We start from the raw sequence: 26175 nt of genomic DNA, 5'->3' as shown, positions 1-26175 counted from the left end.
CTGTGCACGTCATTCTTAGAATAAGTTGCCTTACCATTTAAAAACATCAGTTGAAGAGTAAGCTGTAAGCTTTACAGAGCACTGGCACATCTGAGAAGCTGGTATGCTGAATTATTAGCAGTTTGAAAGTAAAATCCTGCATCTGCTACACTAAAGTCAACGACACTGCCGTCCTCTCTGTGGTGTAACTTTATAGTCGGTCCATATGATACAATAAATAAAAGAAATGTTTGGGTGACACATGGAAGTAACAAAGTGCTTCATACAGTATACTGTAGCATCTGTATTCTTTATAGCCACTCTCATTCTGTACAGTACAAACACAATATATCTCTGTTATAGTTTAAAGAGTATTAGTATCTAACAATGTTACACAGCTAAACATTCATATATTGCACACTGCCCGCTCCACAAAATCCCACTTTTACTTCGCGTTATAAGTGTGTCAATGACTTTAGACTGGTTAAAAATGATCCTTGGGACAGTTAGAGTTGTCTTTTATAAAAACAAGTATTAAGTGCCAACTTTCCACTGCCATTGTCTCATATACACAAGTTAATATTAGAAGTCAAGTACAAGAAACTTTCTTCATAAAAGAACAATACCATTTGGAAAAAAACAAATTAAATGACCGTAATTGACATGATAGGAATTTGGAAAATTAGCTGAAGCAAGGCATAGATACAATGCAGTAAATGTATTTACTTGAGAAAATAAACTACACTTAGTCAATAAAGAACTTATGATACATTCAGTGTGGTGGGCGGCTTGCGAAAACACAGAACACGTAAACTAACAGGAAAACTGCTTTTGTGGGTTTCTTCCAAACCACCAAGTGAATCTGACTTGTTTTAATTAAATATCTATAACAGGATAAAATGTATTTTTGTAAATCTATGTCTTATTCATGAATATATAGAACAAACACCACACTTACAGATTTGACCTGAACTCAGTCTTAGAGAAAGAAAACTTAAAGTGATAACTTGAATTTTTTGAAGTGGGGTTGTATGAGGCACTTTTTCATAGTTATCTACAATAGGTGACGGTTTGGAGAAGCAGGCAGGAGTATAGGCGCGGAAGCTAAGCAAAGTATTGCTGTTTACAGTCACAGCAGAGAAACATACTTTAGCCACCTAAAAAAAGGCGTACCAAAAACAACGTACATCAGTGTTTGCTGTATTTAGAATAGTGTCATCACTTTACATTTCCATCAGAGAGCCCTTTCCAATGGGGAACTGAAGCTGTTTCTCACCAGACTCCACTGATAAAAACCATAATTTTACCTGGCAGAACACGGGAGCTGCTGGTCTACCGCACCCTTGATCAACGAACTGACACAGTAGTTCAGATCAGAACTAACTATATGAAACACCAAAATCACACAATAACTCAAACAAACTAAATGATTGAGACCTACACTTAAATTTACTTAGTTTTTTTAAGGTGGTCCGGTTCACAGCAGTACATTGCTTAGCATCTGTGCCCAGACTACTGCCAACTTCTCTAAACTGGAGGCATAACATGCACTGACTGTGGTTTAAATACTTCATACAAACCCACTTCAAAAAATCTGAACTATCCCTTTAAACTATAGGATGTTACTGAGTAACTATCTTTCAAATAGGAGAGACACGGTTGTTTTCTACATAGTAGTCTTAGCCATTTAAGTTTTAGACTTCGACAAACAGTTTCGATCATATACACTAGACCGACTGGTAGGAAGTTAAATTGTTCATTGTTGATGCAGAAGTTTCTTCTTTCATTTTACCAAAAACACATTAATACATAAAATCTTGTTTTTTTGCTCAAAATTGTGCTCTGAATGGTGTGTGTGTCTGTGTGTGTGTGTGTGTGTGTGTGTGTGTACATACACTTTATGAGCTTCCCATTCATTTCCATGTGTGTGCGTGAGTCACTGTGTGTGTTACCAGGCCAGCGGAGAGGCCATTCGTGGACTTCTGGGGCTCTTCAGGCTTTCTGCAGCTTGCCACTCACTGAGAGCTCTCTGTGGTAAAGAAACAACAGGGTTTGTAAGCTAATTATTATCATTAGTATTATTAGTTTTAGTGGCTAGTGGTATTAGTAGTGGTAGTAGTATTATTAATTGTAGTAGTCGTGATAGTGTGGTTTTTGATTGCTTTTATGGTATCTACGGTTATCTTATACTTTTGTGGGTTTTTTTGGTATTTCTCTTTTATCTCTTTAATCAGTGTTGCATTAATGAGGATTTAAATAAATAAATATGATCCTAAAAATCCAACTATTACTTTTAAGTCTGGTATACAAATGGGTAATAATTATAGCAGATTTCAAGGAGAATATTGGTGCCCTTTGAATCTCAGCTAATTAAGGCTGCACAGAAAACAATGTGCACTCTTAAAAGTGTGAATTGCATAAATCTGAATATTGATTGTTCTGATATTGAGCTGCTGAATATAAAAAAAAAAAAGTGTCAACATGCTGATCCTGCTTCTGTGTGTATCTCATCATTAACACCGTAGCCTCGCAGACTTTCTTTCCCTAAATCTTTGATGAAAAGCAGGCTGTGCTCATTATCAAACACACTGCATGGGCATTTCTAAAAGAAAAACATTGGCAGAGAAAGTAATGAGGTAACCATTAGACACGGTGCAAGTGTTCATCTGCAGCCATTTAAGTTGTGCACCGAGAGCTGTTTGAAGAAGAATGAAGGGTGTTTTTTCAAACCATTATGTTAAATAGTTTGAGGGAAGGCTGAAAGGGATCTGAAGAGGATAACACTGTCACACTGTGGAAGTGGCAATAGGAGGTATTTGAATAAATGAGCGATATCATGCTAATATGAACAGGAGTTCACTGTAAATTCGAGTTTCTGATGTAGCTGTTCTGTATATGTGAATTTCCCCTTTGGGGGATGAATAAAGGTGCATCTTAATCTTGATCTTAATCTTAATCTTAATCGGGCTGGATCATCATTAGAATATTATTTATCATATAATGTGGCTACTATGTGATTTCCCTACATGCGCCATTGTGACAACTGTGACATTTGTAGTCTGTTAATGAGTTAGTGGGTATGAGTAATTATTTGGGGCCTATTTGGATTTTCTTTCCTTATCTTGACCCAAGGATTAGTTGCGTTAAAATGTGTAGTACCTATAGGTGGTGGAACACAATTCATGGTACTTTTTAAAATATTTTGTTGTTATATTTACGATTATTCATTTTTAGTTTTTAGTTCTGTCACTTTTTGTTCAAGTCGAATGTCTGGTGATGCCATTATTTTCTGAAAACACAAATAAAATATGAATTATAAATATCATAATTATGCCTAACTCTTTGTTGCTCACCTCAAACTTGGCCATGAACTCAGAAAAGATACCAAAGAAGGCTTCAGTGTTGGTGGCTTTGCTGTCTTCTCCAAAGAAAGAGGCAGTTTTGCTGAATTCTTCCATTGCTCTCTGTTGCAGTGACTCCAGAGACTGGACTGCTGGGTGACTGTTTTCCAGGAAGTTCTGTACATACTGGAGTCAAGGGGGCCAAAAGTTCCATCATTTCTTACACTTCATTAGATTTAACCTGTATATCCCAGCGCTCCCTGCCTCTCTTTGGCAACAATTCTGTGAAGGATACACTCATGACAACAGCAAAACGGTCCTCAGCAGTCGCAGGCATCTTCTGACAGGCAGAGCGAATTTCCTGAATGGTTGTATGAAGGTCATTCAGATCTGATGTGATGGTCCTCTGGTTTACTTTGGACAGGAAAATAGAAGGAGAAGGAAACATCACAACAAAGAAGTTAAAAGTGGAGCAGAAGTCAGAGGAGAATATATCTACCTTTGGCTGCGAGAGGAACCATGGTTAAGTCTTTGGAGAAATCCAACACATCAGGAAAGTGCTGACATAAGGACTTGACCAGAATATGTAGAAAAGTCGACTTTCCATCCACTGTTTTGGTTGTGCTCAACTAAAGAGGACACAATTAAGTTATTAACTGTGTGAGCACAATCAGAGAGAAAACCACACGTGGACAAACATTTGTTTTAAATATCTATTTGTGTATGATGCACCTCTGTAAGGAAGTTGATCTTGAAGCCTGTAGTCTTGTTGGTTTTAGGCTGGCTGTTATTCAAGTAGTTCCCCATCGCCAACACAAACTAAAGAAAGACAGAATGCAGCAAGCAGAACTGTAACTCTGTCAACCGACTAATCAACAGTTGTTACATTTTCAGCAATCTTTTATCTCTCACATGCACTCAAGGATAACTACTTGTTCAAGCATTTTTGCTCTTGATGCTACAAAGTCAGCACTCCTTAAAAATGAAGGTACACTGTGTGTCTAGGTACAGCTGAAGGAAAAAACTGAACATGCTTTTGAGAACGTACTTTACACAGAAAAACAACAACACCACAGTCATTTCAACATCATCATCACATTTTTCATTTCTAATGTACTTTTGCTGAACAGGAAGCCACCTCTAGTATCTTAGCCAGCTTCTTGCTCGTCTTCAGCTCCAGTGAAGCCTTGTAGAGGCAGTCGTAGGCTCCCCTCAACTCCTCTGTCTTCTCCTGCAGAGAGCATTTGAAGAGGAGGCTCTGCAGGCGGGTCTTGTACTCAGGGACTGATAACATCTGATGGAGAACAGACACAACAAGCACATGAGTGATTGGTGATAAACACAAATAGAGTACAGGCACAGACATAGACTAATAAATAGGTCATCCACAGCTGACTTCACCTGCAGCACAAACTGGTCTGGCTCACTGAGTTTGCTGGGGTCCTGTCTGTATTCGTCATACTTTTTGACCTCCTCTGCATCGGGGGCGTACAGCAGCAGCTGCTTGATGTGGGCTGGCTCCAGCCTATCGGTGGTCAAGTTCATCAGCACCTGACGCAGCTCCCCGGGAGACAGCTTCAGGTGGGCGATCAGGATGGCTAGAGGTTAAAACCAACATGAACAGGGATTATAAATTCCTAATTCAGAACCGTAAATGAGCCAGTAAAGAAAAAAGAAGAAGCGTCATTGTGCTATCTAAGTATTTTTAGGATAAAAATAAAAATACATATACGGAAATACATAATAGAACAATATTGTATACTTACAGGCATTGTAGGCCTTCTTATGGGATAGAATTTCAATCACATCTTTTTTCTTGAAGGTTTCTGGCTGAAGGGATGGCTCTGGAGTAGGCACTAAAAGTTAGTAGTTAGTAAAATCCGTTATGGAGATACACAGAGAGGGAAATGAATAGGAATAAATCTTGTGTAAACTTATTTTTACACTCTTTCTAAAGAGCAAATTACAAAGATGACAACTGTAGAATAAATTTAGGGGAAACAAATATAGTCCAACATGAGAGGAATGCTAGGAAAAGTAAAACTGGGAATCGTGTTTTTTAGATCAGGTGAAGAATTAGGAGGTGAAACACTAAAGATTCAGTGACTAATAATCACACTCTAAGGATCCAAGAACGAGGATATTAACGTGCTGAGAAGTAACGATGAGTGTGTCATTCAATGTTCAGCCAAATCAGCCTCTGATTTAAATATTTGCTATATACAGTGGACATGAATGGGGCTTATTTATTAATCCAGAATTCCATACATATAATCTCATGATATTTAGCTGTGCTTCCTTCCATGTAACCAGTTGTACTCACTGGAGCTCTTCTGTGTCCCAAAGTGCAGCTCCAGATCCAGATACTTCACCATGTCGTGCAGTTTTTCATAGTCAGAATTTGCTCCCAGCTACCAAAGATATGCAAAAAAGGTGCTAAGTGAATTACAGTATCTTGAATCTAAACTAAGATTCTTTATCTCCCCATGTCTGAACCCCACATAGCTCACCTGTCCCCAGATAGTCCCCTCTGAGTTTTCCACCTGCTCCCACCGCAGCCTCTTTACGCTCATGTGGTTGGAGTCCATCCTGGAGAACGGAGGCCTGGGCAAGGGTGGAGGGGAGCAGGGTGGGGGCAGGGGTGGAGGCGGAGGGGGCTCCAGGTGCTCGGTGGGATCAGATAGAGAGTGGGGGAGGGACATGGGCTGACTCTGGCCATGGGATTGCTTATGGTGGGACTGAGTTTGGAGCTGGTGTGGCGACTGTAGCAGGTGGTGTGAGGGCTGGGACTGCGGGCGGGTGGCTTGGGAGGAGGACTGGACCTGGTGCTGAGATTGGTGGTGCTGGGGCAGAGGCTGAAAAGTGGAAAGGGTAGGCTGGTGTGGTTGGAGGGGCTGAAATGTCGAGAGAAGGGGCTGAGGCCTGTGGGGCTGCTGCGGAGGGTGGATGACATGAATCTGGTGTTGGTAGTCCTGAGGAGGGGGCTGCGGGGTGATATGGTGGATGTGGTGGATCTGAGGTGTGCTGGAGTGGTGGTGAGTCTGCTGGATAGAGTGGGGTCTCTGAGGAGACGGTTTGGTGGGCTGGGGGTGATGGGTTTGGTGGATCTGCTGCTCTTGGTGTCTCCCTTGCGGTGACACTTGGGTCTGATGATGGCCTTTAAGACTTCTCCGGCTCTGGTGGGAGTGGCTGTCCCGGTTTAGCTGCACTGGGAGGGAGGCAGGGTCTTGCTGGGTTTGATGCAGAAGCTCTGTGGAGGAGTGATGGGGCTTCGGTTGGTGCATCTGATGGGCTTGATGGAGCAGCTCTGTGGAGGAATGGTGGGGTTGGGTTTTGTGCATTTGATGGAGCAGCTCAGTGGATGAATGGTGTGCTTGACCCCGATGCATCTGTTGAGCTTGATGGAGAAGTTCAGTTGAGGAGTGGTGGGGCTGCATTTGCTGCATCTGGTGAACTTGTTGCAGAACCTCTGTCGAAGAATGGTGGGCCTTAGTTTTGTGCACTTGGTGGAGCATTTCTGATGACGAGTAGTGGCCATGGGCTTGTTGCATCTGCTGGAGCATCTCCGCAGATGAATGGTGGGCCTGGGATTGTTGCAACTGATGGAGCACCTCGGCAGAGGAATGATGGGCTGGAGCTTGGTGCATCTGGTGGAGCATCTCCGCAGAAGAATGGTGGGGCTGGGGTCTCATGCCCTGATGGCTTTGGTAGATGCCTTCAGCATATTGACCTTGTTGGCTGGAGTGGGATGTTGGTTGGGGTGACGGCTGGTGCGGAGATGGGGCTGAACGGGACTGACGTCGGTGGTGATGACCCTGGTGGGCCTGTTGCTGCTGCGCTTGGCGCATCATGTACAGAGGATGGTTAGCGGGGTGGTGGCTGGAGTCTGGAGAGGGGAGTGGGGGTAAGGACTGGTGGAGTGTTTGGAGAGGCAGTGGTGAGTGTGCTTTCTGCTGTGTAGGCTGGGTGGGCATTGAGTGGTGGGTCTGGTAGATCTGTTGCATCTGCTGCTCTTGATATGCTTGTTGCTCCTCGTAGGCCTGATGCTCCTCATAAGCTTTTTGCTCCTCATATGCTTTACGCTCTTCATAAGCTTTTTGCTCCTGGTAGGCTTGAAGCTCCTCAAATGCCTTTTGCTCCTTGTAGGCTTGACGCTGTTCGTACGCTTTTTGTTCTTGGTAGGCTTGGCGCTGTTCATATGCTTGTCTTTCTTGGTAGGCTTGTTGCTCTTGGTACAGTTGTTGCTCTTCAAAGGCTTTTTGCTCCTCGTATGCTTTCTGCTCTTCGTAAGCCTGTCTCTCTTTCAAAATTTTCTCCTGATAGGCCTGTTGTTCCTGGTAAGCCTGCTGCTCTTGGAACAGTTTTTGTTCTTCATAGGCTTTCTGCTCCTCATATGCCTGCCTCTCCTTATATGCTTGTTGCTCCTCATAAGCTTGTCTTTCCTGGTAGACTTTTTGCTCTTGGTAGGCTTTTAGCTCTTGTATGGTAGCATGGACCTGTAGGTCGTCTCTTGTGGGCAGCACTTTATGTAAGGAATGGCGTTTAGGTGGTGGATTACTGCGAGGTGGAGGTGGGGGAGGGGGGCCAGATTTCCGACGGATGGGCACATATGCCCTTGGGGAGTGCTCAGGGGTGTAGCTGAGCTGCTGCTGCTGCTGCTGCTGTTGCTGTTGTTGGTGCTGAGACTGTGCAGGTGCTGGAGGGGGAGGAGGCGGGTCATTGAACTGAACAGGCGGCGGTGGTGGAGGGGTCATTGGGGGCGGAGGGATGTGGTCTGAGGAGGAAGAGTAGGTGAGGGAGGAAGCATTCTCTTCTCCACTGCTGCTTTGAACATCGCTTGGGCTGCTGAGCTCTGGGGCCACAAATCCTCCATTTTCTTCTTCATCCACTCCCAACTCCTCTTCATTATCCTCATCCTCCTCATCTGGGAAGCCCATCTGCACAACATCCTGGCATTAACACCAATTACACTTCATTAGCCCTTTAATGTCAAAGTGGAACTTGTGACATTCTTTTGGTACACTTGTCAAGCTGGAAAAGTTGATCAAAAATATATTTTTTTATTGGCTAAAACAGAACTTTTTTTTATATTCTAACTTAAACTCTAACCCTTAAAACACACGTGTGTCTGTTAAAACTGGGCAGGTTCTGCAGGATCTCCTATATATTTCTATGTTTTCTATATTTCTTTGTAAAAACTGTACAAACATAGTTAGAACATTAAATCTTTTACACAAACTAACAAAAACATTTTTTTAAATGAGGCTTCAGAGCTTTTTCATATAACTGAGACACATAACTGCATTCATGGCCCTGCGCTGCTGTGACGTTTACCTCTTCATAGTCATTCTCAGGAGTCAGGAAGTCATCAACAATGGCCACCCTCTGTCCCAATTGCTCGCTCAGAGCGTCCAGAAAGCGATCTGTATCTTCTGAGCGCGGCGGTTTGGAGAAGGTGTACCGCCGCTTGTTGCTGCGGTGGGCAGGGGGACTAGATGGATAATCAGGGGGCTCTGGAGGTGATGGAGGGGGACTGTCTAGACTGATGTAGGGGTTGGACTCTCCACTGGTCTGGCTGGTCAGCCCTGATGAATAGAACTGGGTTGGAGGGGGGCTGGGGAGAGGCTCTGGCCATGATGTAGGCGGTTGGGGGCCTTTACGACTACCTGATAAGGAAGATAAGGAAGAGGCATATAGTGTACAGTTATACAATGAGGCCTAAATCTCTCAGGCATCATGTAAAGTGCAATATCAGAAAGAAATGTATCTCTACAGACTTTCAGAAATTTAAATAGAAGAAATACTGTATTACACGAAGGCAATGTGTGGTCATTAGTCTCACCCAGTCCAACCCAAAAGGTGATATAAATGTAAAAAACCGTGGCTGTGCATAAGTAAGAGGAACCTTTCCGCTTTAATGGAAAAATGTGAAAAGTTCTGCATTTGGAGAATCTGAACGTCTCCCAGAGGAAGGAACTACTGCATACATTTTTGATTTACAGGTGTGTGTTTTCTGGTTCCTCCTCCACCATCACCATATCCTCCTTACATAGTTCAGTCTCTCTGGACTACATTAGACTACCTCCTGAGAGCCTGACACTACCATAAATGGACTGAACATGAGGATGCTCCTATCTCTTCTGACAAGCCAGACCACATCAAGTCACATGTGTATAGTCACAGTATATCTGTGCGTCAGTGTATCAGTGGATACCTGGCCTCATGTCTAATGGCAGCTTCCTGATGCTTCCTACATTGCCCCTAATAAACTAAAACTAATCATTACAGCCAGGGTGAAAAACAGATTGAAAGCAGTGGGTTATTTTAAGACTCTACTGTGCTGTATATTTACACACAGCGTGAATTCACAAAAACTGTGTCAGTATAAAATTCAGGGATATTCAGTTGAGTCAGAAATGGGTTGGCTACCTTGGGATTTATCACTCTTGCTCTGCAGCACTTTTTAAACATTTTGTCATGTTCTCTCTCTCTTACACACCCACAGTCACTCAAGCACACAGTCGATCAGCACTGTTGTAATGATATACAGCATATTAGTTAATATTATTCCACCTGCTATGAGTTTAGTGTAAATTTATACTTTCAGCTACCTGTGTTAGCATGAATTGTAGGGGAGGCCGTGCACGAGGCGGGCTCCAGATCCAGCAAACTCTCAGGGGCAGGAGGAGGACGACTCTTCAGAGACTTGGACCTCTTGGTTGAATACATGTTCTCCAGTTCGGCATACACTGCGGACAGCTTACATGATGGAAATGCAGAAAGACACCAGAGTAAGGTGCCCTAATGATGATGAACCCTTAGTTGATATTTATTGCATCTTTTCCTATAAGGATGGGTCTTGGTACATACATTGGTGAGGTTGTTGGGAGTCTCAGGAAGGGAAGTACCATCTCCTGACTGTCTCTCCCCTGGGGCTAACCTCATCCCTGTCTCCAGAACTGGCTCTGAACGGAGGCCTGTGACAAAACACCCATTAGTATTGCTGAAATACAACCCAGGTAGCTGAGTTAGTCAACTGTAGCTGTTCGGCTGTGCCAGCTCTGTCCAGTTAGCATAAGTTAGATCCTTGGGCCGGTAATGGGTAATGAGTGCAGAATTTGTCGCAACCAACCAAGCAGTTTGGGCTACAAGAAAATATGTTAACCTATTATTCAATATATGAAATCTTGCAGAATTTTTAGTAGGAACCACTCTTGTCAGACAGATTCTACATGCTACCAGAAATCTAATAAAAATTTAACAAGTTTAGTGATGGTGGTGATTAGCATCAAGGGCGCCATGGTGGTCAAAGTGTTACTGTTGCTAGTGGTGATAATGAAGACAATGAAGTTCTGTACCCATGCCCAAGTGTGTGCCAATGACCAGGTCATCAGAGCTACGTCCCCTCACACTGCTCCTGTACGTGGTCCCTGTCACCCTCATTGAGCTACTACGGCGATGGGGCTCGGGGGCGGCCTCAGGCTCTGGAGGAGGTGGAGGAGGTGGTGGTGGAGGTGGAACTGGAACACACGCACATATCGGCAATGCAGAGGAAGAGGCAAAGGTGTATGAAAGGCTGCAGCACCTGAGTTAATCTGAACCAATGATTTTGTCATAGATGGTGTCCACCGCACACGCACAAACCCAAAATACACAAAAAGAATTAAAAGGAGACGAATGTGTGCACACACCTGGTGCTTTGTATCCCAGAAAACGTGAGATCTTGCTCTGGCAGTGTTCCTGCTCCTCATACGTCAGCAGCTGGTAAACAAACTGCCAGATCACCTGTTTGGCTGGAGTATCCAGCACCGGGAACACATCCACGATCAGAGTGTCAACATTCCTGTTGAAATGGAAACACAGGCAAGATGACAGGGATCACCTGGCTGTCAGGTCAGAGGCCAAAGTTCAAAGTCAAAGCACAAAAAAAAAAGGAAAATGTATTATGACAGAGCGCCTGTGGTACACACTCTGAAAGACATTTATAAGAAAAGGAAGGCCTGGAAAAAAAATATGCTAAGGGTTGCCTTGTGGGAATTGTATGTATAATTTTGTTCCCTGATTTCTGTGCTAAATTGTGACACTTAACCACCTTATTTTAACGTATTTATACATTACATGCCAATCATGTTTTAGTATAAATGCACACAACAGCCCCAACCGTACAAAATACAAACATGTTCAGTTATTCCTCTCAGAATTTTTCGTCTTGTTGAAAGCTCCGTCTTTCTCTTCTCTCTTCTCCTAATCTCTTTATCCTTTGCTCACCTGTGCTGGAAGAAGTTCTCCAGAGCCTTGCAGATGGTGTACCTCTCCTGGATGGTCAGCAGGTGCTCCAGCTGCTGTCCGAAGGTACGACCCTGAACCCGGATGCTGGGGGGCAAGATCTCTGCCACCCACTGCAGGGAGCTGAGCACAGGGGAGCGAGCGCGTTCTGTGGGAACGCTGCCCCCCACAAGGTCCTGCTCTGACAGGGTGAAAGTAGGTGGACCGTCTTCCACTACCAGAGTGGGCATGGCACCACTGCCCTGGAGCATGGACACCACCTTCTCATGGGAGGAGGTCCTACAGGCAGACACACAGTACACATGGAGACACACACACACACACACACACACACACACACACACACACACACACACACACACACACACACACACACACACACACACTGTGAAAGCCACTTATTTTTTAGACCGGATCCATCCCACAATTTAAATTTCTACTACGGAGTAATTAGTCATTTCACTTTACTGGTGTGTAAATAAACATGGTTATGAAAAGCTTTCTGTATTCTGCAGAGGACATTGCATATACTGGAGTATAAAAACATTTTTACATTCTCTGCTTCCTTATCTTTGTCTTTTAACTTGAGCTATTTTCAGGAAACAGTTGTTTTTCTATCAAATCCATCTAAAATGAGATTTCCACTCCCCCAACCACCGTGTAAGCTCTTCAAACAACAAAACATCTTCCACAGGGGAACTGTATTACCATATCTATGTTTACTTGTAAATGTAATCATTTTCTACTGAATCTGATTTAGAAACTGCATGGTTTTATGTAGAGCTTGAGCACAAATTTGCAAAAAAAAATTTTGTTACTGCGGATGAGAGTTCAACCTCATGTCCAGTCCATTGAGAAACAGGATGCGGTCTCCTGGTTTTAGACCTGCCTTGTCTGCTGGGCTTCCTGCAGGACAGAAAATGAGAAAGAGAGTCTGATTTGATCATCTCCTCATTAAAAGAACAGTACAGCTTCATGAATATATTGCTTGGATCTTAGCATATCAAAAACCAAACAGTTAATCATTGATTTTAGGCATAGCAATGGCACACCAAGAGCAAGCACCATTCATAACGAAATCTTGGACTCCTACAAATATCTTGGTACTGTGTTTTATATACAGCTCTAATTTTATGTAAACACAGAACTAATTGCCAAACAGGGGCATCAAAGGATTCATTTAACGCAGAAACTTAATTCATTTAATGTGTGTGATACAATCTTGTGTTGCTTTTACCATTCTTTTATTAAAAGCCTTTTAACCACTTGCTTTATCTGCTGGTTTAACAGGTTGTTGGTGAAAGACAGGAATAGTGTGAATAGTGTAGTCAAAATGTGCTCGGAGATTATTGGAATTAAGCAGAAGGACTTGGGCACTATGGTAGAGGAACGGGTGCCGGAAAATATGTATGGGTAATTTTAGGATTTTACTGTAACTTGTCCCTTCTACTGTCTATTGTCCTTAATACGTTTTCCTTGATTTAATTATAGATTATTCATTGTCTGTTGTATGTAAGGATGCACGTAATGGAAGAGTTACAAATGAATTATCCTTTGGTGATATATAAAGCTGTCTGAATCATTAGTCTATTAAATGTAATAACAGTGTTATTACAGTGTAATACCTAAACCAGCTTGTGTGGGACAACAGCTTGATCATTTACACATACACACACACTAATAATCATGATAATAATAAATACGCACACATTTTTAACTTACCAGGGATGACAGAGTCAATCCACACTGGAGCATGGCCTCTAAGAGTGAAGCCAAAACTCATGTTGCCCTTACACACTCTGACTGTCCTAAAGAGACAGAATTTGAACTATGATTAGTTGCAGGACTGAGGAATAACCAGAGATCTTGTGAAGTAAAAGAAACGCAGGTAAAGATGCTCCATACTTGAGGGTGCTAGAATTCATTAGCTACTTAAGCTCATTGGCCACAGTGTTATGGCAGTGATCTGTTCAAAAATGATCTGCAGTGAGACTGTTTAATTTATAAGTTATTCCACCCACCCTGATAGATACTGAGGACCTCCTGTAGATTTCCACATTCAGTGGACTACTTTAGAGTCACATCCTGCATGAGCAACCCCACTTAAATATCGACAGTATGTCCCAAGGGAGCCAAAAAACATTCTCATTAGCCAGAGCCATTGAAGAGTTTCTTGGGGCTCTTTATTCAAGAGATGTTGATGGGATGTTTGTAATCATGTTGTCTGTGTGTTTTTTAAATATGTTTTAATCTACTGAATATTAATTTTTGTCATCAATTCATAAAGACGTGACACGAGGCAACGTCACAGCACATGAAGAGATCAAGAAAGCAGGCATGACTGTGTAAATGGGTTTATGTTCCCACTGGCTTACTCACTGAAGGGTCTATTTTTCTCGTAACTCCTACTCATCTTAATTCGTATAAACCCTTCTCGTACACAGGAAGACCTGTCACAGCACTTCTCGGGTGGAGAGGTTATAAATATGATCAGACATAAAGAGAGAGAAGATGTTATTTTAGGGAAAGGGTTTTCTTTGAATTCTAAAAATTACGTGGACTTTGCATCTGATGGGAAATAAAAGCAGAGACTCCTCCTGACAAGAGGCCAAGGAAGGACACCCAGGAACTAAAAAAGACAGGATGAGCAAAGAAAAGGCTGTCAGGCTGCAGCATGACACTTCATACATACCTGCAGTTGGTGGTGGTGCCACTGGAGTGCCCAGCTATGAGTGAGGTGGTCTTGCGCATGCCGCGGGCGGGTGGGACCACACCTTCCTCTGCGTGGGTGCGTGGTACTGAACTGGCACGGGTGGAGACCAGCAGGCGTTCGGGGTGATCTTCACTCCTGCTGCGGCGAAGGTGGTTGCGGCTAGGGTCACTGAAGCTCCGCCCTTTGATCCGGCTCATCAGGCTCTGGGAAACCACCTCGTCAAAACGCTCCCGGTGCTTCTTGGGAATGAAGATCCTGGCAAACATTGTGGAATCACACGCAACCTCAGATTGGCAAGAAAAACTCAAGGAAGGCAGGGGTGGAGAGGCAAATTAGGATCCAGTTCGGCATCTTTTGTGTGCTGAAAAGATCGTTTCTGCTTTTCTACAAAAGAGAAACATCACACACACTGAAAGGCTTGAAAAGGCACTGAAAAAAAAAAAACCAACAAAACCACATCAAAGCAGCATTTCAGACAAAATCCACACAAAATCTAAATTTCTTAATCCTGATCTCTCAAAGCATCCATCCTCCCAAGCATCCAAAAAACAGAGGGATTCTTTTTCTGACTATGTATTGTTCCAGCTGCAGGATCCTCTTAATTGGTTCAAAAATAGTTCAGTCCATATCGTCTCATGGGAGGGCTGAGGCAGGTAGAAGGGATTGGTCCAACACCAGCTTGTGTGTGTGTTTTTGTGAGTGTGTGCATGCGTGTGAGAGAATGAAGGAGATAACAGAAGAGCTTTGTTTGTGTGGTCCTGTCACATTAGCAGCTGCAGGTAAGAGTGTTCAGTATCAGTGACAGCTCACAGCTAATATGTGAGGAAAAAAAAAAACAGGAGGAAGCTCAGAGTCAGAGCTACCTCTGGGAAAAAGCGCTCCACTCCCCCTACTAGTGTTATTTTCTCCTCTCATAATCAACTCCCAATGCCTTTTTCTTCTTAAAGGAAAAAGGCCCGCCCTCAGATTCTCTTAGATATCAGTTTGTGATGTTAAGTGTGGTTTTGTGGGCATGGTGCACCCACTTTCCTCCAGTCTATTTTGTACTTGTACTAAATACATGTAGATGAAAAGAAAGTGTACAGTCAATGAGATGATTTTTGAGATAGACCATGTTGGCTATTACCACTTGTTCAAATTCTGAAAGAAACTTATCAAAGAGGGCTCATATTTCAGATGCACAAGCTGTCTGAGGCTTGGAGTAAAAGCTGTTTTTTCGCTGCCTCTTCTATGACAGATTTCTCCCTGTAAGTTCAACATCAGCACAAAATTGCAAAGAAAACAGCTTTGTTTGTCTGTTTCCTGGGAATTAACGCTCACATCTGACATCTACCAGTGATGCTGAAATGTCTTCGCCCATTAAACTCCCTTGTAACTGAGCGTTCTGGTGCATGTGGTTTATATGACTAATTATCTGCAGAACAAGAAAATTACATAACAAAACAAGACAACAAATGACCCAGAAATGGAAGAAACATTGACAATAACTGTGTTTTGAAAAGTGATTTATGCTATGCTGTTTTCAAATATAGGACGCCTTCTCCCTTTTTCTTTCTCTCTTATCCGTGGTTCTGCACACAAACCTCCATCTCACACATGTTTACACACCTCATTTGTCTCTTTTCTCTTTTGCATACTGTATGTTCCTCCCTATCCTGCCTACAAAATGATGCTGCCTCCATCCTGAACACAAGCCTCTCTCTGTCTCTCAGTCTTCAACTTGAATCTCCAGGGTACTTCCAATGTGCAGAGGAGAAGCGAGTGCTTTGGTTTTTCAGAGTGCACCAGTTCCGATGTACAACCAGACACACAGCACAACTGTAACTCAAACGCTACTGTTGAGAATAAGGCTCAGCTGTGCAGTTTGGTTTTCAAAGCTGTCACAGTCCCTTTGCAGATACATTTGGGAGCATTGTTAGGAGGCAGGGATTAGGCAATTTGGTAGTTTCATAAAAACATACAGCAAGTATTGGGTTTAAATTAAGAGTGACACATGAGCTGAGCTGCCTCCATACCAACATCTTCCTCTCTGGAGATTTCTAACCTACACAAAATTCTGACTCATTAAAGTTCACAAGATTTTACTAGCGTGCACACACACACACCAAAAAACATGCCTGTAATTACAGCTGTCCCGGACACCCTCACACTGATCCAATAAAAGACTCTGTATCCAAAGCCAATCTGTGTGTAGGTGTAACATATGTTAATTACATATGCAATGTAAATTTAATGTCCAACCACTCACAACTAACATCCTGTGCTCATCATACATAAAGATAATAAATTCAATACAGTCACCATTCAGGATTTCTAAATCTAGTAATGATCTGAATTTGATCATACAAAGAGTATAAATATCACAAGGCATGCGTCAGAGTCTTGTGTCCTATTACAGCGTGACAAAATTGCATCTTATTTATGGCAGTCAAATGTCCCAAACAGTATGAAGTCAATAGCAATGCAGAAACAGTATAGTTAGCCCCCTCTACAATTTCTCGTGGTCCACCACCCTGTGGAGTCCTACGCACATCACGAAATAAGAGTCCTGAGTTAACTGCTGATTCACTGTGTGACTGTGTGTGTGTGTGTGTGTGTGTGTGTGTGCGTGTGTCACCTGTTTAGCAAATATATATTTTTTGCAAGTTAACCCAACTGTGGAAGCACAGCTAGTGGCATTAGCAACTACAACCATATGGCAACAAAAACAACAGGCTATGTCACAATAAAATGTAAAACAATGTACAGCATTATAAATGTTGCAATAAAGCCACTTTTGAAGAAGCACAATCTGAATAATTCTGATCCCTATACCTGTAGTCCTAACTCAAGACTTATTTACAATCTCTAACCAACGCCTTGTTAAACTTATATCATGTTTCTTGAGCTCTGCAATAAAAACTATTAAGCACACTAATTTACAAGAAAGACTTGAAAAGTGACTGGAATTCCCTTGCAGTATGTTACATAGTTTCAACAACTTTCTAAATATGTCGAAACATTTAATTCATTATATGGTGTTCCACAGGGATCAATTGTGGATCCTCTTTCATTTCACCTCTATGTTAAATTCAGACTTCATTATCATCATAATTATGATGATGATAATCAATCATATATCTCTCTGGCCTCTCTCATTTCCACAGATACTGTTTCATCCATCTAAAGAAAAGCCAAGGCAAGTAGTGTATGTAAGTGACAGTTATAAAGTGTAGTGTATATTCATGCAGCAAACAGTCAACACTTTCCCCTGAGGGCTGCAATGTGCTCATCTGCTCAACACCACACAGCTCACTGCTGCTATCTTGAAGGTAACTTTTGTGTAGCAAGAGGAGAATTATGGCAACTCTAATCAGAGCCATAACATGACAACATTGCATAGCAAATTAGCTGAGAAAGAGAGGGACAGAAGTTGGTCAAAGACAGACTGACAATCAGACAAGCTCTCAAAAGCAATGAATAGATATAAAGAACAGCAGAAGCGTTCAAGAGATAGATAAGATACGAGCAGTAAAATATGACAGAGCCACAGACAAGAAAAAAAGAGTAAGTGGAGAACTAGAGCACTTTCTAGGCCAGGGTCACGTAACTATTGGGAATGAAGCACGCAAGTCTGCAGCTACAGGCTATGTAGGCCACAGAACTTTCCCAAACAAAACTCATACATCACCATGGCTGCTTGAACAAACGACGGATTGGGAAAACTGAACAAAATGGGGCCATTTATTGTGCGTTTATGATAGTCACACGGCCAGGCTCTATTTTATTCTATAGACGCTTGATATCCATTAACTTTGATCACCTCTACCACCTCGATGTCATGTTACAATGTCACTCACAAAGAATATTTCAATTGTCAAATATTGTAACCTGGCTAAAACACGTGAGCAGAAACTTCACAGTTTTTCTCCATTGAAGTTAGATGTAGGCTTTGGGATGCCCTCAATTATAAGGAGGGCGAGAGGAGTCTATAATTAGGCCTGAAGAAGGGAGTGAATCAAGGACACAACACACAAAGGGATGAATGACAATTGCAATCAGCTGGGAAACTCAATGCAAGAATCATTATTATCAGACCCACTTCTAATCAGCCAATTTGAAGTCTGGACCAGTTATGAATTTGCAAACACAAAAGCATAGGCTGAGACACAGTGGGTTTAAATCAAATAGTGAAATTAAAAAGCCTAGAAACAAAATCATGACAGGAAAGAATTATCAGTAGTAGTAGAGTAGAGTTTTGCTAAAATATAGCAGTTTTCTCATCATGTTTCCAATTCTGGAGTCTAATTTGGGTGCAGAACATATTTTTTCCACATTTTTACATGCTGACATCAAGTGTGAAATAATCATCAATATAGACTTTGGCAACAAACAGAAAATAGTTGCACAACAATACTTATGTAACTTCAGATACAAGTCAGCACAAAGCACAGTGAACACTACTGAGATCAAAGGAAAAGTGCCATACCGAAAGTGTCTGGAAAGGCTCCTATCCCTTCCCATGGCTCTTTGGGGCTTTGAGGAAGTGCCTGAGCTCAGTTAAGCAATGCAAATGCCTTTCCTCTCTCTCGGCGAGTCCCCATCTAGTTTGAACAAACAAACTCTCCCAGAAAAAAGGGGGAAGAAGAGAAATATGAGAAAAAGGAAGGTGTCCTGGATCTCAAGAGCTCTTGCTGTGGGCTCGGAAAGCAGCCAGGTGAAGACAGAGAGAGAATGAAAGAGAGGGAGGGAGCAAACTGTAAGAGTGGCTGTGGTTCACATCCCTCCACACCTCCAAAACATCCTCAGGCAGCATCATCAGCTGTTTTCCAACTTCATGCTTGGGGAGGCACACTTCCTTTGTTCCCATCTTTTCTTCCTCCAAAGAAGCCAGGGTCAAGGTCACCACAGGGTAGTCTTTCTCCGTCAGAGTTAAAGGATAATCCTGGTCACTGAGACGTCCATCATTCAGCAGTAAGAGGTAGTGAGTGACAAGTCTTCTCTTCCCTCAGTGGAGGAAAGAAAGAATGAGATGAACAGAGGAGTAAGTGAGGAGGGAGAGAGGAGAGAAGTGAGGAGAGCCTCAGTGGAATTTCATAGGCAGGTCAGCACAATGAGACGGTGTGTGTGTGTGTGCGCACACACAAGTACCAAAAATGTGCATAAGGGAATGTACAGAAGCTTTGAAAGTCACAGCTCTCATTTCTAAATGTGTTACAACACTTGTTCAAATGCCTCCAAACATCTCTGGCCCAAAACTACTTGGCTGATTCATGAAACATTTGTAAAAGACAGAAACACTCTGGGGAAAAAAATGCACTGCATCCATGAACCTTGGTTTAGAATGCATCAGTCTAATTAATTAATGTCTTTGAAGTCTATATACAGATACAATAACAGACAAAGGCCCACAGGTCACTAAAATTATATTTAATTAACATAAAACTACAAAATCGTATGAACAAAACAGCTAATAGGTGTTGCAACATTGTCTCTAATGACGCTGGAAATGTGGCAATCCTTAGAACGTCCAAGTGTTGAAGCACTCGCTAACCCATAGATTTTAGAGCCGTTTAAGAATTGACACCAGCGAGTGTGTCAGAAACCTAAGAGAGAATTTATTAAAAGAAATAGGCTGCTTAAAAATAGAACACATCCTGTGGGAGGGCGAGGCGAATCTGAGAGGGGACAGAGGCAGGCTGAGCAGAGCGTGGCCCAGCTGGTCAAGTTTTACGAGGAGTACAGAAGAAATAACTTCATACGTCGTTAAGCACACCTCACATCTTCTGATATGCAACCTCTAATCATCGAATGGAGATGGGATGGGTGGAGAGGTGTGTGTGTCTGTGTGTGTGTGTCTGTGTGTGTGTGTGTGCCTGTCACACTGGAAGACAAATTAAGAGACAGAAATAGGGGGAGGAGCAAGTGGATAAAAGAGAGAGATGCAGCCTCAGTGGCAGACACATTGATTCTCCACACCTCAAACGACATCACTGGCACCCAGCTCATGGCTAATAACCTCTCATATATCATCATGTCTCTCTTCTTAGTCTCCTGCCACTGACTGGTAGAGTTTAGACACACAGCTGTTCAGATCACTGTGATCTGGAGCTGTATGGCAACCAGTAAATTGGTATAGAGAAAGCTCTCACTTTGTATCTTAACTCAAGCAAGACCAAGAGAAGTGGAAGCGGCTCTGTGAGGCTGTACATTTTTATGAGGAAAGTTAAGAGATCACCAAAGTTATAACAATTCGCCTTAAGGGGCGACAAGAATGTGTGTATGTGGCAATGTATCTGATAGTTTGAGACATTTCACTCAAAGCCATAACTGTCAACCTCATGGTGGTGCTAGAAGAAAAGTCATAAGATCACCTGAGTCCCCCTGGAGGCCATGAACGTCTGCACAAAATTTCATCAAATAGTTGTTGAAATATTTCAGTCAAGACCAAAATGGTGGACCAACTGATTTTGCCATCCCTACAACCATGCCGCTAGCATGGCAAAAACTATAAAGGCCTATTAGAAATATCATTAGCAACACATTTATTCAAGAACAGAGAACTTTCAACTGTAACATTTTATTTTATTTTTTTTATAAAGATGAGATAAAGATATAAAGATGCCTAAAACATCTAACTGACAGCAGCAGCCATTTACTCCAAAACCACCCTGAGGCACGGCTCATGGACAACCTGGAAACAAAACTCCCTAAGGCTTCTTCCACAAAAACACAACCACCAGATCCTGCTGTAAATATCAAGAGCTATTCCAAACCTAGTGCTTTCCAGAGACCCAACAATACCCTGTGAGATCTGCACAGCCTAATTGACATTAAGACAGTGCACAAAATAACAGCACAAATAGCGCTGATAATGGCACAGCATGCAGACACACAAAGAGAAGAGAAAAAAAAAGTAGCATATTAAAGCTTGTCATGGTCACAGTGCACCTGAACTCAACACACCATGATGGAAACATGGGTAACTACAGCTCTCTGAAGTGGATTTATCTAAAGAGAGATTCAGTTACTGTACTTTTCTCACAGCCTAAAGGTGAGGAAAACAGCTAGAATAGTTCTCAGTCCTCTGTGGATACAGCTAATGCATAATTAATGTGACTGCTGTGCAAAACAAACATTACAAAGCATTTTTACAGGCAGCTTTGTGAGGAAGGAAACGTGCTATCAAAGCTGCGATACAGACAGCTGTGTCAGAGGAAACTGAGATGGCCGGACAACAGTTTTGCTCTCTAGCTGGAAGAACGGATTACTCTCCAAGTATGAGTCACCGGAAAAGCTGGGTGCTCATTGATTGTTACGAGACTGCTACTATAGAATGCATTAACTGCACTACAGCTTACGTGGTGACCAATCATGAACGGCCACGTGAGACAGACACCAGAGAACATTTGGCGACCACTTACATGCTACAACTTTTCTGAAATCTGCAAACGTGCAATGCCAAAAGAGTTCTTCAGTACTCACCTGAGGCAGCAGTACATAATGTCTTCCAGCACTGAACTTCAAAACAAGGACTGTGTGTGTGTGCCTGTGTGTGTGAGAGAGAGGCAGTGCTGTGTGCATGCAGTCTGAGCATCTGCATGTTGTTCTGTTTTCGTGTGCGTGCATATCTCAACCACCAGCAGCAAACTGGCTGTAGCAGCTAAGAGCTGTATGCAGGGGAGGGAATAAAGAGCATCCAGTGATGTGATCCATAAAAAATTGGTGCGTTTATCAAAGAGTGCATCACAGCTGACAGGGAGAAACGGGGAAAGAGACCAACAGAGAGAAAGTCAAAGCGAGAGCAAGTGAGAGGAAAAGATGGAAGGGGGAGGACTGACACAATAAAATGCAAGTGTGTGCAGAGGTATTGTGTTTGGGGTTTTGATTTTCCTCTCAGTGCTGAGGAGGAAGAAATGCAATATTGAGCTGTGAATTTCTAACCACATTTGTGTTTACTGTACCTGAGAGAGGAGAAACCCAGCAAAGTGACTTTCAGGCACCTGAGGGCAGCAGTCAGTGCTTGGCATCAAGTCAAAGTTATTCATGTGTGGTCTTGATGTACACCTCTATCACATTTTACAGTAAAACGCTGAGGGGGGAGATTCTAAAATATTAAGGGTTTTTTTCTCCCCCTCACTGAGCCCTGGTTATTGTTCAACCCCGTGCTTCACAGTGAATGTTTTAGCTGAACGGTCTACAAAACACAATAGACTGTAACTGTCCCTAGTGCTCCTTTATACGCATTCTCAAAAATAACGAATATGAGAAAATGATTTGAAATGAGCTACACAGCCTCAGCGTTGTCTGCAGCCTTACTGAATATTAATTACCCCATTCAACTAAATAAAACTGCCAGTGGGCTGAGATTAGGTTACATTGTTTTTCTGTATTTAAAAATTCCCTGAGAAACTTGGAACAGAGTATGTGGCTCAGCTGGTAATAAGCTGTGCTCCCATGATTTTGTTAATGTTTTACAGACTTTTCTTCTACTACCTAGTTGGCAACGAAGAATCCAAACAAATCTAACTTATCTAAGAAGAGTTTTAGCTGTTAAAGTCATTAGACAGCAGCCTCCGACTACAAATAAATGTTTCACTTAAAAAGGCGCTAAAATGCAACTCTAAACACACAAGCTGAATGTGCTTTGAGAATTTAGAGTGGAAACAGCACCGCTGGCTACAACACTAATGAACTGGCCTGGTTGCATCATGAAAATGACAGATAGTTAAACCAGATGTAAAGCCACCACTGTCGCAGAATTTTGTCACACAGGGATTTTTATGTCAGTATTGCAGAGAAATCTGTTTTAGTGCTGAGGTAGGGCTGGTAGAAACAGTTTCAAGACATTCCCTTGTAGTCTTCTTCAATCATTACATGAGAAGGACTTAAAGGCTTGTTAGTCATGTAGACTCTAAACAAGACGCACAAAATGCACATTTGTCTATAAGTGTGTCTTTGAATGATGCCTTTATGAGAAACTGATTGGCTACCTGACGCTGTCAATCAGCTGTTGATGATCCTCTGTGATTAAGATGTCAGGCAGGGCCTCAGCCAGGGTCTCCACATCCCTCTCAGCAGCGTACTGCTTGAGGACCTCAAACAGCTGTTCCTTCACATCTAGCTCCTCTCCTAGCACTTCCTCCACCTGATGGATGAATAAATGCACAGATGTGGAAATTATTAAAAAAAATTACATTGGAGTTCCAAATGCAGTAAAGCATCTACACTCCACACCCACTTTCTTATTGAACTCCATGGCCTTGTGGGCGCGACTCTCCCTCACGCTGTCGCCGCTCTGTGACAGCACCCTCATGCTGCTGCTCAGCCGCTTGGGACGGCGGGCCATGCTGAGCACACCCAGACGCAGGGGACGACCCTGAGCGGCTTTGATCATGGCCGCTGCCGTTTCATGATGCTTCACTGGGATGCCATTGACCTCCATGACGTAGTCCCCGGCCTTGAGGCCACTGCGACCAGCCGGACCGTTGGGCATGCAGTCCTCCACCATCAGAGGGCAGTCTCCAACGATGGTGAAGCCAAAACGGCCATCTGGGCCAGGTGTGATGTCAATCTGATGAGGGGAAAAAGCATGTTTGGCATCTTAGTGCTGCTTTCACCATTGCAGAGCTGGATTGTGATGTATGTTTTTTGTGTTTTTCCACAAGTTATAAACACAAAATGTTGAATATTGGACCAGCTGACCTGTTCAATCCGTGACACCACTCCAATGCTTGGTGGCACCGTCTTGAGGGTCTGAGCTAGGGCGATTAGTGCCGGTGTGCTGAGGTTGGTCACATCCTGGCCTTCGATGTCCACCACCTGGTCACCAGGCTGCAGGCCAGCTAGGTAAGCACTGCTGCCCTCCACCACGGACAGGATGTAGCTGGGCCCAGTGCCACCCAGTCGGAAGCCAAACGCCTCAGGCCAGTTCTGATTGGTGGCTGGGAGGCCGAGGTCTGCAGGAGGACAGAAAATATGAAGAAGTTCAAAGAAATGGTAGAGAGGCAGGTCGGTTGAGATATAAATTGTTTAGGTTTTTAAATTGGGAGGTGAAATGTTTTCCTGCTTGTAGGATATGAATGTCATATTAGATTGTAGCAGTAATGCTAATCTGGTCCAAGCCGCTCATACAGACACGCAGGTTGTGAAATGGAGGTCAAACGGTTCATTGGTTTAAATAGGGCACCTCAGTGATGGACCTGGCTAGCTGTAGCAGCAGGTAAACTGGCCCATTTAACAAAGCCACTGATATTAAGAAACAGAAGCAACATCAAAAAGCATTTTCAGTTTTGATCGATTTGCTTTTCAGTAAGCTGAAAGACAGCAAAAGGACAAATTAGAGAGAGGGAGGTTATTTCTGACTGGTGGTATCTAGCCCACATGTTGAACTGCTGGCCTTCCCCTGGTCACTGGCCTCATTCTACTGCAGCAGCAGAAAGTGTCCCAGCAGGATCACTTGACTTCATCTCCTCTCATCCACTGCCATCTGGATACGTCAAACATATATGTAGGACATTAAAGGGCTTGGTCAGTCCACATTATGATGTTTTCTAATGAGTTTTCAACCAAACGCCCCAAAACCGCTTCATATTCTATATCACAAAATGAAAATTCACAACACTTGCGCTTGCCGATGGTTGTTTCATTTCGTCTGTCTATTTTCCCGTCTTTTTGCTCTGCCCTCTTTGCCGTTGAACGTTTGTATTACCAGGGTATTTACAGTAAATATGGAAGAACGAGGAACTTAACTGAATGTACCGTTTGTATTTATGTCAGATTTCTGTGTAAAAGCAGAAAATACCTGACAAATCAGCCCTGCCACTCCCAACAACAATAACTTTCATTCTTATCATATGACAACATAACTCAGAGGTGCAAATTTAGAAGGGAAAAGCTGACATAGCTAGATACACAAGAGTATGCTTATGTATGATACATTATAAAACTACAGACACACAAACAATGGCATACAGTCATCCATCAAACCGCCAGCGCAAAACTGCTCCGTTTTTCTTTTGGTAACTGATCAGAGGCTCAGAAAGACTGAGACAGAGGAAAAGGCTGATGCAGAAAGACTAAATTAGAGATGGGAAGTAACAAAAAAAGTGCATGAGACGTGACAAAATGCATCTGTGATGTTACTGAAGCACCGGGCTACATATTCAGGGTGAGATGTGGCTGAGTGAATAAAACATATCAAGATTCAATGAGCCACAGAAGTTGGTGTCAGCTTTCTGAAAGGAAACATCAAACTACAGCTGATTATTGATCTAAAATAGATTGGGAGATCACTGACATGAAGCTGTGGACCATAATCTTTTCTCCCCACCAGAACACAAGCAGCACTCAGGATTGTCGAGACTTCTTTTTGTCCTCTTCACTCCAGCCTGCGACCCAGATACACAGTCTCAGTTTTAGCTTACCTCCTATCATACCCCCAGCAGTTGAGGCATTTTGTGTAAAAAACTAGGATTCAGAGAAATAGACTTACAGAAATCTTTGGAGGCACTCCGGGTCCCAGACTTGCTCTGGCGCAGGGAGAAGCGGCCCTTTCTGCTCAGGAAACGCCTCATCCTTGCCCGGCTTGCGGCAGGGCACGTTCCAGCCAGCCTCCCTTCACCCCCGACCCGGAGGTTAAGGCAGCCAAAGAGTGTCCTCGGACACCCTCGTGCTGCTCCTCACCTGAGCTCACTGCCTCCCAAAAGCCTCTACCCACCTAGGAAGAAAATCAAGTGTACCTAAAAGGTCACATCTGTAGGTTATCGGGGCCAATGCCTCCCCCTGTTCTCAATCAGAGAACCAGTGGTTTTCGTAGAGGGCCGGAGGAGAGGGGAGAGCGTCTGAAAGTCAGGCTCTCCATCCTGGGTGAGGTGG

At 43.0% G+C, this 26175-nt stretch overlaps 1 protein-coding gene across 1 annotated transcript; it reads right to left on the bottom strand.

The window, feature by feature from the left end:
* Positions 1 to 1919: 1919 nt before the first annotated feature.
* On the bottom strand, positions 1920 to 25874 carry grid2ipa (glutamate receptor, ionotropic, delta 2 (Grid2) interacting protein, a). Its single transcript, XM_070848354.1, has 26 exons — positions 25769 to 25874; positions 24004 to 24257; positions 23540 to 23872; positions 23292 to 23446; positions 14299 to 14574; positions 13329 to 13414; positions 12443 to 12512; positions 11589 to 11885; positions 11012 to 11163; positions 10679 to 10822; positions 10191 to 10297; positions 9932 to 10079; positions 9894 to 9896; positions 8655 to 8986; positions 8018 to 8269; positions 6932 to 7963; positions 5831 to 6673; positions 5644 to 5731; positions 5087 to 5176; positions 4722 to 4918; positions 4459 to 4614; positions 4053 to 4139; positions 3820 to 3949; positions 3616 to 3734; positions 3333 to 3497; positions 1920 to 2008 (listed from the first exon to the last, which is right to left on the bottom strand). The coding sequence occupies exons 1-26, from the start codon at positions 25872 to 25874 to the stop codon at positions 1928 to 1930; spliced, it is 5703 nt and encodes a 1900-aa protein (XP_070704455.1). The 3' UTR covers positions 1920 to 1927.
* Between the last annotated feature and the right edge of the window lie 301 nt (positions 25875 to 26175).

The sequence above is a fragment of the Pempheris klunzingeri genome, chromosome 17, assembly GCF_042242105.1.
Source record: "Pempheris klunzingeri isolate RE-2024b chromosome 17, fPemKlu1.hap1, whole genome shotgun sequence".
NCBI lineage: Eukaryota > Metazoa > Chordata > Actinopteri > Acropomatiformes > Pempheridae > Pempheris > Pempheris klunzingeri.
Note: the sequence above shows the minus strand (reverse complement) of the source record. Positions and strands in the feature narration are given on the sequence as shown.